Source organism: Rhineura floridana, chromosome 10, assembly GCF_030035675.1.
Source record: "Rhineura floridana isolate rRhiFlo1 chromosome 10, rRhiFlo1.hap2, whole genome shotgun sequence".
NCBI lineage: Eukaryota > Metazoa > Chordata > Lepidosauria > Squamata > Rhineuridae > Rhineura > Rhineura floridana.
Genome location: NC_084489.1, coordinates 82,601,899 through 82,616,999, shown reverse-complemented (window position 1 = coordinate 82,616,999; position 15,101 = coordinate 82,601,899). Strand labels below are relative to the sequence as shown.

Here is a 15,101-nt window from a genome sequence, read left to right as displayed (position 1 = left end):
AGGGCGACACAGAGGATGAGGACTGGGAACCTGGGAAGGGGGCAGATAGTCACCCCAAGTCACCTGAGTCCCCGTCTTGGCAGCTCAGCTCCTGACCCCCCTGTGGAGCCACCTCCGCTGCTGCCAGAGATTCAACCTTACACATCAGACGTTTCCCAGCTGAGTGCTGCCCAGCTTCCCCCACCCAAACTGTCAGCTAGCAGCCCCCCTCTCTCAGAGATGGAAGCTGAGATCAGACCACCTTCACCCACGCTCGGAGGGGTTTGAGGCAGGAAGCTCAACAGACTGAGCTGAGGAGGAGCCTGCGAGAGCCAAGCCTACTTAAGGAGACTCAGGGGGGAAACCCTGTTGCTGAGTCAGCATCTTAGAAATGAGAGGTCATGCTTAGTCAAGAGTTAGAGCAGTACAAAGTTCCTAGAAAGAGTAGTTAGATTAATGAGGTGAACTGCTTTGAATTGTATCTATTACTTAAATAAAGAGAGAAAAAGCTGCAGCCGAGTCTGAGCCTGGTTTCCTCGACTTTGGGCAGGACACATTAAAACAATCCCCAAACTGCGGTCTATGGACCATTCAGTGGTCCGCAAGCTTCGTTCAGATGGTCTGTAGCATGTTTGTGGATATGTGTTTAAATATGGAAGATGGCACAACCATCATGTTAAATATTCATGTTGATTTTTAATTGTGTATTATTTCTTATGTTGTATTTTATTGTATTACAATTTGAGTTCTATGAAACTCAGTTGCATACAATACATAATACATTAAGAGGAAGCAATAATAATGCAATTTAAAATCATGCATTCCCTACCACAGTGTATTACAATTGCTACAACAGGCAAAAAAAAAATTAAAAGTCTCAGTCATTTTGAAGTGGTCTGTGGAAAAACAAGTTTGGGAACCACGTCTTCCAGTACAAAGCTACTATATATCAACTAGCCACTTACATGATATACATTGGCTTTTATTTTCATCTGTAATTCTTCATTCATTGCTTTATGATGCCGTCTGCATATTCTGTCATTTTAAGCTGAGGTTTGAAGAATAGGATCATAAGGGTAGTTTGACAAGCCAATTTGTCATCAGGACTTGTAACCACCTTACCTGCTTGTACATGCGGCACATACTTGGCTGTCTGCCTCCCCTTTGGTCTAGTTACCACTCTGAAATATTATTTTAATAATAATAATAATAATAATAATATTTTATTTATTGGTCGCCTATCTGTCCAGGTTAGTGGACACTCTAGGCGACTTACAATAACAAAAAGCTATACATAATATACATATACAAAAACAAACCACAGTCCTAAACAATTTAAAACCAATTTCCAATTAAAACATCATAAAATTAATCCTCCTTATTCCCACAAAAAAAAAAAAAAAACATTTATGAATGTTTTTGTATTCACTCGTGTGCATTGTAATACAGGGTAGATCTTCAGTGCTTGATCAGACAGCTGTTATGTACTTGTAACTTATCTATGTTTAATATCTTATGAAATATCATGTATTTGGAAAGAATAGCAATTTGAATCTGAAGAGATGAGGAAGCTGTAGCTGGATTTCAAAGCTGCATTAATGTTTAAATTTGAAAGTGTCTCCAGAAAAATATTTTCAGTGGAGTGAGCATCTTGTGGAGGGGTTGCAAAATGTTGTCTGGAAAGAAAAGAGGTTTTTATTTGTTTGAGTATTCTTGTGCTTCTTATGTAATGTTGCTCACTGGTATGGCGTACCACTACCTCTTTTTTTCCTTCCTTCCTTTTTTGGCTGCTCATGGCAGCCATTCTGTGAAGGCACCCACAACACTTTTATCAAGATATAAGTACTCGTACCTAATTTTTTACGAAAAAACAAATCACCATGCATACTGCTCCATCATTTGAAACCATCAGCTAAGAGTTCTAATATTAGAAGTACTGTACTTTTTAGGAATGTGTTATCATATGGAAGAGTGAGAATTTTCTCCCTTCTTGTTCCCAAGTCAGCTTATCAAAATAAGATAACTGTTTGACCTGGCTTTTTTTTTTTTTTAGATTTGAGTGAGATTTTGTAGCAGTTGTGCAAACAAGTGTTGCAGGTGAGCTCCTCTCCTCCTCCCTGACCCCCCCCCCCGGATTGGGGAAACACAACTGGGAACTCTAGTGGCTGCCTTCATGCACCAGGAATCCTAAATTTGTGGCCTTAGGAACTGGAAGTAGGAGTTTGACAACTGTGTGCTACCTTTTCTCTGTGTAAGAAGAGTCTCATCCCATATGCCTGAGTGAAGAAGCAAAAGGCTGGTTTGCAGGCATTTAATAAATGTAACACAAATGTTGAGCCATAAATTTAAGCTGATGTCGAACGTGCACTGGGCTGCAGTATGGGTAGGCCTATCCTCATAGGCTCTGGGTTGGCTGTTAGAAAGTGGCCTAAATGTAGCAAATTACCATTGTCCTCAACTACACTAAAGTAACAGCTTTGATCTGAAACTATGAGATGCTCAGGTATCAATTCAAAATATTCGCTATGTATTTAATCCATGGAATCCACCTTGAATATTTAATTTTAAAATTCTGGACTCAAGGAATTTTTTTTAACCGCAGGATTTATAATTCTTTTTTGGCTGTATAAGACCAGTGGAATGACCCTTCAGGGTTTGGATGCTTCCCATGTTTGTTTAAAAATAATTAAGAATCAGTATTGTTATGAGTTTGGGGGGGGTTGGAATGGATGATCCCTGTGAGTCCCCTTTCCAGCCTCTGATTTGAAATTGTGTGCCTTGGGGCTGGCTCTGCTAGCCAGATGAATTTCTTTGTTAAACAAATAGAGTGGCCAGGTAGTTAATGGGCCTCTTAGGTGCCCAGCAACTGATGAATGAGCCAGGAAGATCCTTTTGTCATTGAAACTCTTCAGGAGAGCCTCCCCCCCCCCTCCTGGAGCCTAGGAGAGGTTTGTTTTTAGTTGTGTCTAGAGAAAGGCTGGTAACTGGAGGCAGGCAGAGAGACTGGCTCTCTGCACCATGGCATTTGGGGTGCCTCCTGTAACCCTAATGGAAAAACTGGATATTGGACTGCTGATGCCTTGAACCCCTCCATTCTAAGCTCAGGTTGGAATGTGTGTAAATAAATAAGCCATATTTCATAAAGACACCGCAGTCTCCTCTGCCCTTCTTCCCAAAGGAAACCAAATCCTGGATGAGCGCAGGGACCCCAGAAATCTCAATGCTCGAAGATTGGGAAGGTGCGCAACAGTATGTTTCTGAATACTGGTTGCTGGGAATGCAGAAGGGGAGAATGCTCTTGTGTTCAGGTCCTGCTCATAGGCTTCCCATAGACATCTGGTTTGCCACAGGATGCTGGACTAGATGGGCCGTTGGCCTGATCCAACAGGCTCTTCTTCTCTTTTTCTTAAGACCATGACAACTATTGGGGCCAAGATGTAGATAGTTGCTTGAAACTTGATCTTGTTTCAGATGTGATATGGCCTAGATGCTGCTGCATTATCAAAGGTTGCATTTAGATATATATCTGCAGTAGTTATGTAGCACAAACACCTTTTTCTCCTCCCCACCCCACCCATTTTGTTTAGAACAAATATAACTGCAGCTGAGCAATCATTTTTTCTTATTTTAATTGGTGTTGGTCACACCTGAACAGTTTGCATTTCTTAACAGGTACCCATCTTATTACAAGGATGCCAGTTTCAGGAGAGAGAGAGAGAGAGAGAGAGAGAGAGAGAGAGAGAGAGAGAGAGGAAACTGCAGGAAATATAGGTAGTGCGACCCACCATATGCATGCCCAGCTGTGGCCTCCCTTCTGGAAGAGAATTTATGAAGATTTCAGCCATATTATCCAGCAGTGGTGACAGTAAGGAAGCCAGGTGGGCTGGAAAAAGATAAATTCCATTATTCTGAGGCCTAGATTGGTCTCCCAGCCATTCAAGTTACCTGCCACTGAGTCTTGGGAAGGCAAGAAATTTGCATGTTCTGATTTTAACCGAAGTGCAAAAACTAAATAATAAGTAAAGTCCTAATATAGATTTTAGTTTTTATTATTGTACATAGGAACATAGGAAGCTGCCTTATACCAAGTAAGACCATTGGTCTGTCTAGCTCAGTATTGTCTATATACTGATGGGTAGCAGCTCTCCAGGATTCCATTCAGGAGTCTCTCCCAGCCCTATTTGGAGATGCTGGGGATTGAATTTGGGACCCTTTGCTTGCAAGGCAGATGCTCTACTAATGAGCTAAAGCCCTTTCCCAACTATCCTGTAAAATATTTTGGCTTTCCATTGCCCATAGCAGTACTTCCTTTTTGTTCCAAATGTGTTTATTTCAGCCAGAAACTTTCAAAAGCCTATACTGATTTGCTCACATCCAACTTGGATGGAAGTAGACAACAAACCCTTCTGGTTGTGCAAGAGTAACTCAAAAGCCTGAGTTCTAAGATCTCACTTTATAATGAAAATGACTCTTTTGTTGCAATAAAACTTACAGCGGTTCATTTCAAGGCAAGACCTGTTCCTTCGATACAAACTGCATGAGCTGAGCTTGCTTTGAGAACCTTAACTCTTCAATGTTTGTGGTTATTGGTTTATGTTTATAAAAGGCATCAAATGAGACTTAGTATCAGATGGAAGGGTGTGGTGAGTGAGCTATATTTAATCTGCCACAGAATATCATTATTAGTACTGTGCACATAACTAGTCAATCCCGTGTGTATCAATTACTCATCTCATTACAACGATGCTAAAATTCTTCTGCAACCATAAGGTTGCAGCTAAAACTATTGAAGATACTTGATTTGAGAAACATTGGACGGGAGAAATTTTATTTTGTACAAGGCAATGCTACTGAGTCGTTTCATTAAACCAGTCTTGTATTTAAGCTCTAGCTTGTAAACTGTAGGCAATTTTGCAGGCTGGTGCATGGAATTCCATGTAAGTGAGCGAGGGGATTGGCAGAGGAGAGACAGAGCACTCCATCCTAGCATAGAAATCAAGGAGGCTGCCGGAGATTCTCCATACCTCTGCCAGCCTCCAACAGACTAGTTGAGAGCTTGTTTACAAAGCTGTGTTAATCCATCCTAAGGTTCTTCAGGAGCACAATTGCTAGGCACATCTGAAAACCTTGGGCCTATCTATGCAGTCCTGAGTCTGTAGTGAAGTTCTGATTGAGGGCAGTGAAGTGGGTGTCATAACCGTTCCCTTGCATGCCCAGATCCTATAGGACATTGCTACATAAATAAAATAAAATAATAAATAAATAAATTTCACTCATAGGTAGGTGCTGACAAAGTAGGACCACACAGTAGCCTCATTCTCCCCACCTTACCTCTTCACAGCAGTAACTTAGTGTTCCAGAAGCTTTCAAACTGTGTTCCAAAGAACTGCGGGGCTCTTTTGGAACTTTTCAGAAGTTCCTTAATGAAAAGATCAATAATGGCATTCAAGCTTCCCTGAAAGACAGTGTCCTTATTTGGTATTTATATACTGCTTTTCAGGCAGACCTCACAAACTGGTTTACATAGACTATTACAGCAATAAACATCAATTTTTTTTTAAAGGTTACAGTAAGAAGGAGAAGACAGCTGTTTAGAAGAAGCTGTAACTGCTGCTGCTTCATTCCTCTTAGGGATATATGGTTCTGCAGGAGCCCCTGTGATAACTGTTGGAGAAGGGAGGGGGCGCCACTGGGACCTGGATGGTAGGAGCCCCTCTGTGCTTGCACTTGTACATTGATCTCCTACAGTGCATAGTCACAGGAGGCTAGTTCTAGACATGCTCTTGGTTCACACAGGACTGCAGATCAGTAGGCCCAGGCAGTGCTCAGTTTGACTGGATACCCTAGAATATCTCCCCAGAATCTTCTACATGTCTACTACAGTTCCTTAAAGGCAAGAAGATTGAACATTCCATAAAGCTTCTAACAGACATGTAGGGGCTTATCTAACTCATCATCCAATTTTCATAGAAATACCTGCAGTATGCTTGCTGTTTTGGAATGATACCTTCCTTTGCCACAGCAGGAACTTATGCAAAGTTGAACCATGTGGTCTGGATGGAGGTCTTGAGTGCTTGCAATGCCAGCATTATACCTCTTTGTCGCACACTTGCGTTGGTATAGGACAGCCTTTCCCAACCAGTGGGCCACCAGATGTTGCTGGACCACAACTCCCATCAGCCTCAGCCAGCATTGCCAATGGTCAGGAAAGATGGGAATTGTGGTCCAACAACATCTGGTGACCCACTAGTTGGGAAACACTGGTATAGGAAATAGCCACCATGTTGTCCACTAGAGCCATGTTATACCCAATTAAATGCTCTGGCATGGAAACCCTGCTACCGACAGCCGTTTATAAAAGGTGTATACAAAAAATGGCTACAATGTTTGAAAAGAACTGCTTAAGTTTCTAGTAGGGGTGTGCACCAGATTAGGAGTAATCCTGGGGTGAAGTGGGGTGCATTGGTGATATTCTGGGTTTGTCTGATGCACAGTGGTATTTGCAAGAGACTGCACAAGTCAAAGCAAGGACTCCTGAAGCACTTCGAGGTGACTCAGCGATATGAGGGGCAGAAGAAGGAGCAGCTTCACAATAGTGAACCATATGTCTTTAGTTTAAGGTAAACTGCATAATCGGGAAGGAGGGAAGACTAGTTTGTAATCAGAGGGAATGATTTTACCCAGGAAGTGAATCCTTTTTTCTCCACCCCAAAAATCAAATGTAAAAGTACCTAGCACAAAATCCCTTGGATCAATTTGTCTGCAAATGGGCAGGTTTCTTACCAAAGGGCATGTCTTTCATGTGTACAGTTTTTAGACCAATTGCCTGCAAAACACTAGGGGGAAGATTAAGTGAGAGCCTGGCTGGGAGTCCAGAGTCTGTGAGTTGAAATCCCTGCTTGTGTCTCCTGGGTGTCAAGGGCCAGCTAAAGATCACCCCCACAGCGAGTGGCTCAGGGGTTACGTGCCCTGCCACCTGTGCAGCCGTGGGCAAGCTGCATTGTCCCAAGGAGCCCAGTTGCCCACCAGCTGGCAGTTGTGGACAAGGAAGGGGCTGGCTTGTGCAGCTGTGGCAAGCTGAGCAGGCCCTAGCCAGCTGGGGAGGACTAGCCTCAGAGGGAGGCAATGGGAAACCCCCTCTGAATACTGTTTACCATGAAAACCCTATTCAAAGGGTCGCCATAAGTCAGGACTGACTTGAAGACAGTCCATTTCCATTTTCACCCTGAAACTGTAACGGATGCCCTTGCAAGAAGATACTGCAGCTATCCTGAAATTTGGCCTCAGTAGAGGTGATTGGCCTGCAAACATCATCCCATTCTGCCCCCAAAATAAAAGTTATAGGGCTTTTTTTTTAAAAAAAAAAGGTCACATTTTTGAGGTGTCCACCTGTAATTTGGTGGGCTTTATCGACTCTGGAGGGGTTACTATGCTTGTAGATTTCATCCACATCTTTTGGGGGGCGGGGAGTTAAAGCTGTTTTTTTTTTTAATTTCCCAATAGTAAATGGGGGTAGGGGAACAAAATGGACTAAGATACCTGAGCCCAGCTGGTCCGCCTCAAAATTTAAAGTGCCAAATCTTGGAGTCAGTGCACACACCCTGCTGCATAGAGTTTATGCTATCCTGGTGGGCTTTTTTTTCCTTTGAAAAACAGACTTTCCCACCCAAGCAAATATCACAAACTGCTTTTGAAACTCCCTTTCGTTTCAGAAGCAGTCTGCCATGTGGCATTAGGTGCTGCTGTTTGTGGAAACACATCTAAACCCACCTTTTGGGTCTCACAGAACTAGTTCCTTAGCTTTTTGGATCCTAGCTGTAACAACTGAATTGCATACACTGACCACATCCATGGTCAGAACTGTGTCCTGAAATGAACTCTTGAGCAGGTGCTTTTGACAGCCCTTGAAATGAATGTGGCAGCAATTTATTTGTTTTTTTGTTTTAAAGGGGGATGCAGAAGCACATGTGCCTTTCACATCTGCTGTGTCAACTCAAAGGTCCTGCCCAAATGAGTTCTAGAGAAGGCATTCTCTTCCCTTTTTTATTATTTGTCATGGTGCAGTGATGATTTCTGATATTTGTTATGTAGCTTAAACTGAAGGACTGCTTCACACATTATGTTCTTACATGTAAATGTAAAGTGTGAATGTGATGGGTGCAGCTCTTTGTTTCAGAACAATATGTAAATTTGCTGTAAAAATCCATGTAGTGAGAGACACAGCAAAATTTAGTTTGGTATTATCTGGAATGCCCTCCTAGGTATTCCCTCTGCCGCCCTGGACTCCTACTGGGAGGAAGGGTAGGATACAAATGTAATCAATCAATCGATATAAGCAGGTTCTGCTGTGGTGATACCAAACAACCTTGAAGAAAAGATGCAACAAAACTTGAAACTAATCCACTTGGTTGCAAGTAGAAAAACTATAGAAGTCCAATGTAAAAAAAAGAAAAAAGTAATAGTAGAGTAGATTGTAAAAAATCCCCCAATGTATTTGTCTTCAACATTATGATGTTATTTTAAAAGGAATACAGACACATGTAAAATAACGAGCCAAAAAAGAGCCTGGAAAGCATTTGCACACCTAATTTTCAATGTTGGTTTCTTTACAGTGTCCCAATGTAATCTCAGTTTGAAGAAGCAGAGGAGTCGAAGCATTTTTAGCACTTTGTTCTGCTGCTTCCGTGACTACAATGCTGAGCCACTGTCTCCCAACAGCACCAGTGTCCTTCCTCCATTGGTGGAAGAGAATGGCGGGCTTCAGAAGGTTAGCATATTTTAAACTAACGTTTTGTTGTTTTTTAAAAAATCCTCAGTTACAAGTTGTGTGTGACTGTATATCCTACAATACCATGTGGAAAACACTGAGCTGCAATCATGACTACAAGTTTCTTGGGAGCATGGGAAATGCTGCCAAGTCTGGCTATTAGATCAAACAATTACTTTTTTTCCTTAGAAACATAGTAATTCTTGTGCAGGCTGCTGAGGCTGTTGAAGAATATAATCTCGCTACTAATTGCATGGCAAACCTGGTTTCTTGATTAAATGGCTTTAGTCTGGATCAGGTGTTGCACTGTTCAATCAGCAAACAGGTTTCATAATCAGGAACGTCCTGCATACCTGCTTCTTTCCTTCCCTTGTTTGCTCTAATAATAGTTTTTTGTGATGCCAGGCATGCTTAACCAAGGATTGCTTCTAAGCTATGGTTTGCAAACTGACATTGGCTGAATACGAGTCAAACAGCCGGCTAATTAAAAGGCAGGAGTTGTTGCATAGTTCTCAGAACCTTTGAGCCCAAAGTCATGAGAGAACCGATGCAATGATGAGGCAGAAGATCTTGCAGCTCATACTGATCTTTGGTTCAGAAGACAGGAGTGGTGGCTGTTATGTTTCCACATGCAGTGTGGTTTTTCTCTCAGGCTTTCCTTAAAGTCACAACACCCACCACACTTCAGAAATGAAGAGACCCAGCTTGAGGAGGTCTCCATATGTAGTTGTTTCTATTTGGCCATTCTGCAACTCAGCTGGACTGCAGAGAATGAAGCCACAAGACATTGCAGTTTCTTCCTGGATAGTGGAGCACTCTGGGAACTGAGTCCATTGTCTCAATGGTGGAGGCATGCCATGTTCAGTTCCTCACAGGCAGCCTGGCAGCTGCTTAATTACCAAACAGACTAAGCCTGCTGTGGGTGTGTGTGATGTTCCTATATATTAGTGTATATATGGTAAGTGCTGGTTGTTTAGAGTATACATGGTAAGTAGTGAAAGAGGAGGGGGAGTGAATGGGCAATAGAATGCTTGATGATTGGCTGAATGTGAAAAATGGCTGACAGTATAAAAGAAAGGATGACAGGTAAATCTGGGGGAATGTGAGGTGGTGAATTGTGGAATCTGGGGGGGAGAAGAGAAAGAGTGGATTGCTTGGTGGGGTTTAGAGAGTTGTTTACCAGGAGGGAGGTGGAGTTCGGATTAGTATTGAGTAAAACCATATGCTTATGTGCCTTAAGAAGAAATCTTGTTAATCTTGTTAGCTTTGTTATCTTTAATAAATACTTAATTTGGTTTACCAAAGGCCTGATCCTTGGCTGGAGTTTCACAGACCAGAAGGGAGGGTAAGGTAATGACCAAGGCTGAAGGGGAACTGTAACAAATGGTGGCAGCGGTGAAGAGAGTAACAATACCAGTATTCAGAGTCTCTGGGAATACTAGTATTGGGACGTTACTGGTGGTTGCCTAGCAGGGGGATCTGTTGAGATCTGTGCTAGAGCGGATAGGTAAACCATAAGAGAGTGCGGTCCGGACTGGTGAGTCCCTGGTGGTGCCTAGAGACAGGCAGTAACCACGAGCAGGTAGGAACCTGACAGGGAGAGCCAGGGAAGGACGCATCACAGTGTGCAGCTAATATCCACACACATACACTTTCCTTCTAAATTATTCCCAGTTTATACATAGCTTCACAGACTAATTTAGGTCTAGAGTTTAAAGAGCAGCCTAGGAGTTCTGTGGTGTCAGCTTCCGGAACGGAAAATGGTATGTGCTTGCACATTGTCAGAGGACTCATCAGACGAGGATGACTCGGGAGTAACAGCAGCAGACCCAGAAGGAGAAATGGAGGAAACTCCTGAGAACCCAGCTCCTTCTCCCCCTCAGCTGCAGAGCACCCCAGACACAGCTGAAGCCCTTCAGCCAGACGCAGACAGTGAACAGGATACTCCCCCCTCACCTGCAGAATGTAGACAACAGAAGGTCAGGCAGAAGAGGGGCAGGCCTGTCCACTTAAGGCCAAAACGCTGATGGCTCACACCTGCTGACAAACCTGCTCCTTAAAAGTCAAACCTTGGCTTCAGCTTGTGGCTGACTACAACGTCAGGCGTGACCACTGTGTGTCTTCCTATCCCCTGAACCTTGACTTGGACTGATCTCTCGGCAAACTAGACCCGGACCTTCACTGACCTCTCTTCTGGATTTCTGGCTTGGCACGTAAGCTTTGAACGGCCTCTGCCCTTATCTTGCTTCCTCCTTGCTAGCCTGGCAGATTTATAGCCAAGCTGCCGGCTGAGGACTTACGGCCTGGCAATTACCAAGGAATCTCCAGCCCTGCCTGCACCCCCACCGACACTGCTGTCTCAGTGAAGAGCTGACACACACTCTGGGGTGTGCAGGTTGCATGTGGCTGTGAGTTGTTTTGCATCACAGCATCTAACTTTACTGGTTGGCTAGACTGGACAGAAAAACCTGGCAGTGCTGACAATAGGGAAAAAACAGATCTGCGAGACTTATGCTGGAAAGTTGTGCCTGCCTGGTCCTTTGGGAGGAAGGGTGAAATATAAATTTAATAAATAATAATTAGTAACAACCTCTGACTGCGTTGATAATATCTAAATGCTGAAAAATTAGGAATTGACATTTTAATGGTCATGTTCAGGTAACCCAAGCAAATCACATGGATTTCCTAATATAAAATTAATACAAATACAGCCTAGTGGTAGATGTTCAGTGATTGTGTAAAAGTCAGTGAATATATCAGTAGGATATGTTTGTTCTGTGGGTAAAACAGAGATTGAACTATGTTTTAAATAGGACAAAGCCAAATTAATGTTTAGGGTAATGATTAAAGAATAGTTAGATTCTGTGTTAGGAGTCTAATGACAAATCATTAGAGGAGACAAGAACGTAACATAAAAAGAGCCCTGCTGGATCAGAGCAGTAGCCCATTTAGTCCAGCATCCTGTTCTCACAGAGGTCAGCTGAATTCCTGTGGGAAGCCCGCAAGCGGGACCTGAGTGAAACAGCAGCTCTTTCCTGAAGATTAAACTGCAGATTTCTGCATATTTTCCTCTCTTAAATGAAAAGGCCTATTTAGAATGTTCAAAAAATGAACTTCCATTGGGAATTAATATAATTAAAGTGCAACTGAGCTCACTGGAACTTGCTTCTGAATGGACATGTATAGGATTGCATTCAAGGTCTGTAGAATAATATCTGTGTTGTTTCCTGCCAACATGAGAATTAATGGCCACTCCAGAAGTGATTCCTTCACATGTTCAAATGTTTCTGGAGCAATATCAATCCATGCCATTGTCGGCAACAGTTTTCAGAGACTGCCTGTTCCAGTGAAGCATCATCTTTTCTTGTATGAACTTACAGAAATTGCTTCTGGAGCTTGACCCATAGGTTCAAAGCATTACACTGGAATAACCTGCAGTGTATCTCTCTCCCCTTAAACTGGGAAAATGCAGAATAGTGCTGTGGCAGCTGTGTTTGTCTCTTCTTCTGTCTGTCTGTTTGTTAGTCCTTTGAGTTGGGAAGGCAGGTCCACTTTGCCACTCTGCTTACTGGACCTGTTACATTAAATGTAGAGGTGAGTGGCAGACTCCTCAACAGATGTAGACTGTGTTGTTGATTAAGAGTAAGTCTTCAGCCACCAAACTAAGGAATTGCTGATCTCTGAGAAGGGAATATCTATCATTCAAGAATTGTAGTAAAACATTGGAAGTGTATTTTGCCTTGTGTCCTCCTTGCTTTCAGGGTAGCAATAACCAAGATATAAAACAAATTTAAGAGGAAGGAAATTGGAAGTGGTTAAAACTACAAGTTACTACAATGACTTCAGTTGCTCAGAAAATAATTAATGACTAATTAACACTGCCACAACTAGACGCCTTGTCATAGTTGTAAGGAAAGTTGAAGAGGGTTAAAATTATCTTTAAAACATAATCTATGAAAGTGAAGGAACTGTGGTTCACCATGGCTCAGTCCTGAGGGTGAGAGAAGTATATGTATTAGGATACAGAGTGCCTTTTCTTAAATCTCAAATAATTACCCAGCCACTGCACATCAAGAATCGGAAGGAGCTGTTTCCAAGTTCAAAAGTCATCTCATGTAGGTAGGCTTAAGCCCCAGTACCTATCATTTTAGAAATTCTAAGAATAACATGTTCCCAATTTAAATGATACTTTGACAGAATTTATATAGTCCCAATCCAGCAAGCACAGCTTCAGGACAACCAGAAGGGCTCTTGTTCATTCATGAGAACAAATGGATGCAGGAAAGCATGAGTGTGCATTGGATTGGCCCCGTGCTATGTACTAGATTTTCCTGTAAATACCTTGTTTTTATGCTGTAATGCCAAAATACTCCTGAATAAATGAAGGGTGGTAGAGTTTTTTTAGAGTTTAGAAGTACACCCTGGCACATACGAGAATCTAGTCTGCCCTCTGTTTGAAAATATGACTAACTGCCAATTATCCTGAACACTAATTTTGTCTACCAGATTTGTTTATTTAGGGGTTCACATGCTGCCATACTGACTAGGCACCTATGCAACACCACCATCTCCCAGTATTTTTTACAAATTGCCTATTGAAAATTGTATTTTCCTGTTGAAAATACAGGTATTAACAGCCAGGGACCTAGGAACATAGGAAGCTGCCTTATATTAAGCAGACCATTGGTCCATCCAGTTCAGTATTGTCTGCACTTGACTGGTTGTAGTTCTCTAGGGTTTCAAGCAGGAGGCTTTCCCATCCCTACCTGGAGATGCCGTGGATTGAACTCTGGGCTTTCCACATGCAAAGCAGATGCTTTACGACTTAGCTATGGCCCTTCCCTTTGTAGTTTCTTATAAATGTTTCTGTTATGCTAACTGATAATTTCAGTTACTGTAGCACAGAGTCCTTTTTATTCATCTGGTTTCTTAAACAACTTTTTGACTTTCTGTTGGAATGGTTTGAGTACTAAAACTGAGACTTCCATTTATTTTGTGTTCTCTTTCAAAATACCTTACTCGTATAGTGACCTTTTTTTTTCCTTTCCCCCTCAGGGTGACCAGATGCAGGTCATTCCCATACCAAGTGTATGTATTTTTTATTCTTTTTTCTTTTCAGTTTTTGAATTTTCTTAATTTTGGGTTGGTTTGACCATGAATCTCTTACGTTGAGTCTAAACTGATGTGTTTTGTGTTGCATGCTGTAGGGCTCTTCTCTTCTACTAACCGATTTATAATTCTCTGAGGGGGTAGAGGTCCATTGTTGGTGAATACAGACCATATTAATGGCAAGCCAAGGAAGCTTGTAAAGTTCTTCAGTCTGTCTATCTTGAGCCAGTCACCAAACCCTTCTCATTATACACTTTTTTTAAAAAGTGTTGCTGCAAAACAAACAACATTAATTGGCCCACAATATAACAAAGTACAACTGATGTTCAATTTCTAGCACTGTGGACAGGCTCTCTCATGGCTAAGTGCAAAGGAAATTTCATCTTGTCTTCCTTTTTATTTTGCTCAGATGTATGTGTTTTTTCTAGAGTGGTAAGTTGCCATGGCTTCCATAGCCTCATCTGCTGTGAGAAGAATTATTCCCTGCCCTTTTGATGTTCCTTTAATCCATTTCTCCCTGGCCTTTTTTCACCATACAATTATTTATTTATTATATTGGTTGCTTTTCTCACAAAAGTGACCCAAAACAACTTACAACAAACAAAATCAATTAAACCTAAAAGCACATCAAAATATTAAAACCCATTAAAAACTATCAATTAAAAAACCCTAAAACATAGTACAAAATAAAGGACAGGGCTATAGGTCCTGCTCCACTAAAAGAAGCACTCTTTATACCACTTTAACAGTCATGCCTTCCCCCAAAGAATCCTGAGAACTGTAGTTCGTTAAAGGTGCTGGGAATTGTTAATCTGTATGGGGGGGAGTCTCCTAACAACTCTTGGCACCCTTAACAAACTAAAGTTCCCAGGATCCTTTGGGGAAGCCATGACAGTTAAAGAAGTAGAAGAGTGTTTTATATGTAAGGTATGGGTGTGACCTTGGTGGCTACAGACACTTGCTTACCGCATGGCTTTTACTTGTAATCATGCTAAGACATACAGTCACTTGGGAAGTTGGCTGCCTAGTAGTGCCCAGCTATGTGCATCACTTCACCTGTGTCCCAACTACCTCATATTTCTGATCAGTTTACAGATGCATGGTAAAAGTTTCACCACCAGCATCCCTGTTGTTGCAACACAATACAGGTCTCCATTTTCAGCTATAGATGGAGACTTAATATAAATGCCCATCACAAGATAAGCCACTCCATGAAACTCACCAATAACCTTATTCAGCGACTTTT

General features: G+C 42.0%; 1 protein-coding gene across 2 annotated transcripts in view; it reads left to right on the top strand.

Moving 5' to 3' along the window:
* Window positions 1-15,101, top strand: part of CTDSPL (CTD small phosphatase like) — a 91,595-nt gene that overhangs the window by 42,827 nt on the left and 33,667 nt on the right. The window contains exons 2-3 of one of the 2 annotated variants that reach the window (XM_061585665.1): window positions 8,592-8,746; window positions 13,802-13,834. In XM_061585665.1, the coding sequence (XP_061441649.1) occupies window positions 8,592-8,746; window positions 13,802-13,834 (188 nt within the window). The remainder of the gene's footprint in view (window positions 1-8,591; window positions 8,747-13,801; window positions 13,835-15,101) is intronic. The other variant, XM_061585666.1, reaches the window with a different exon arrangement.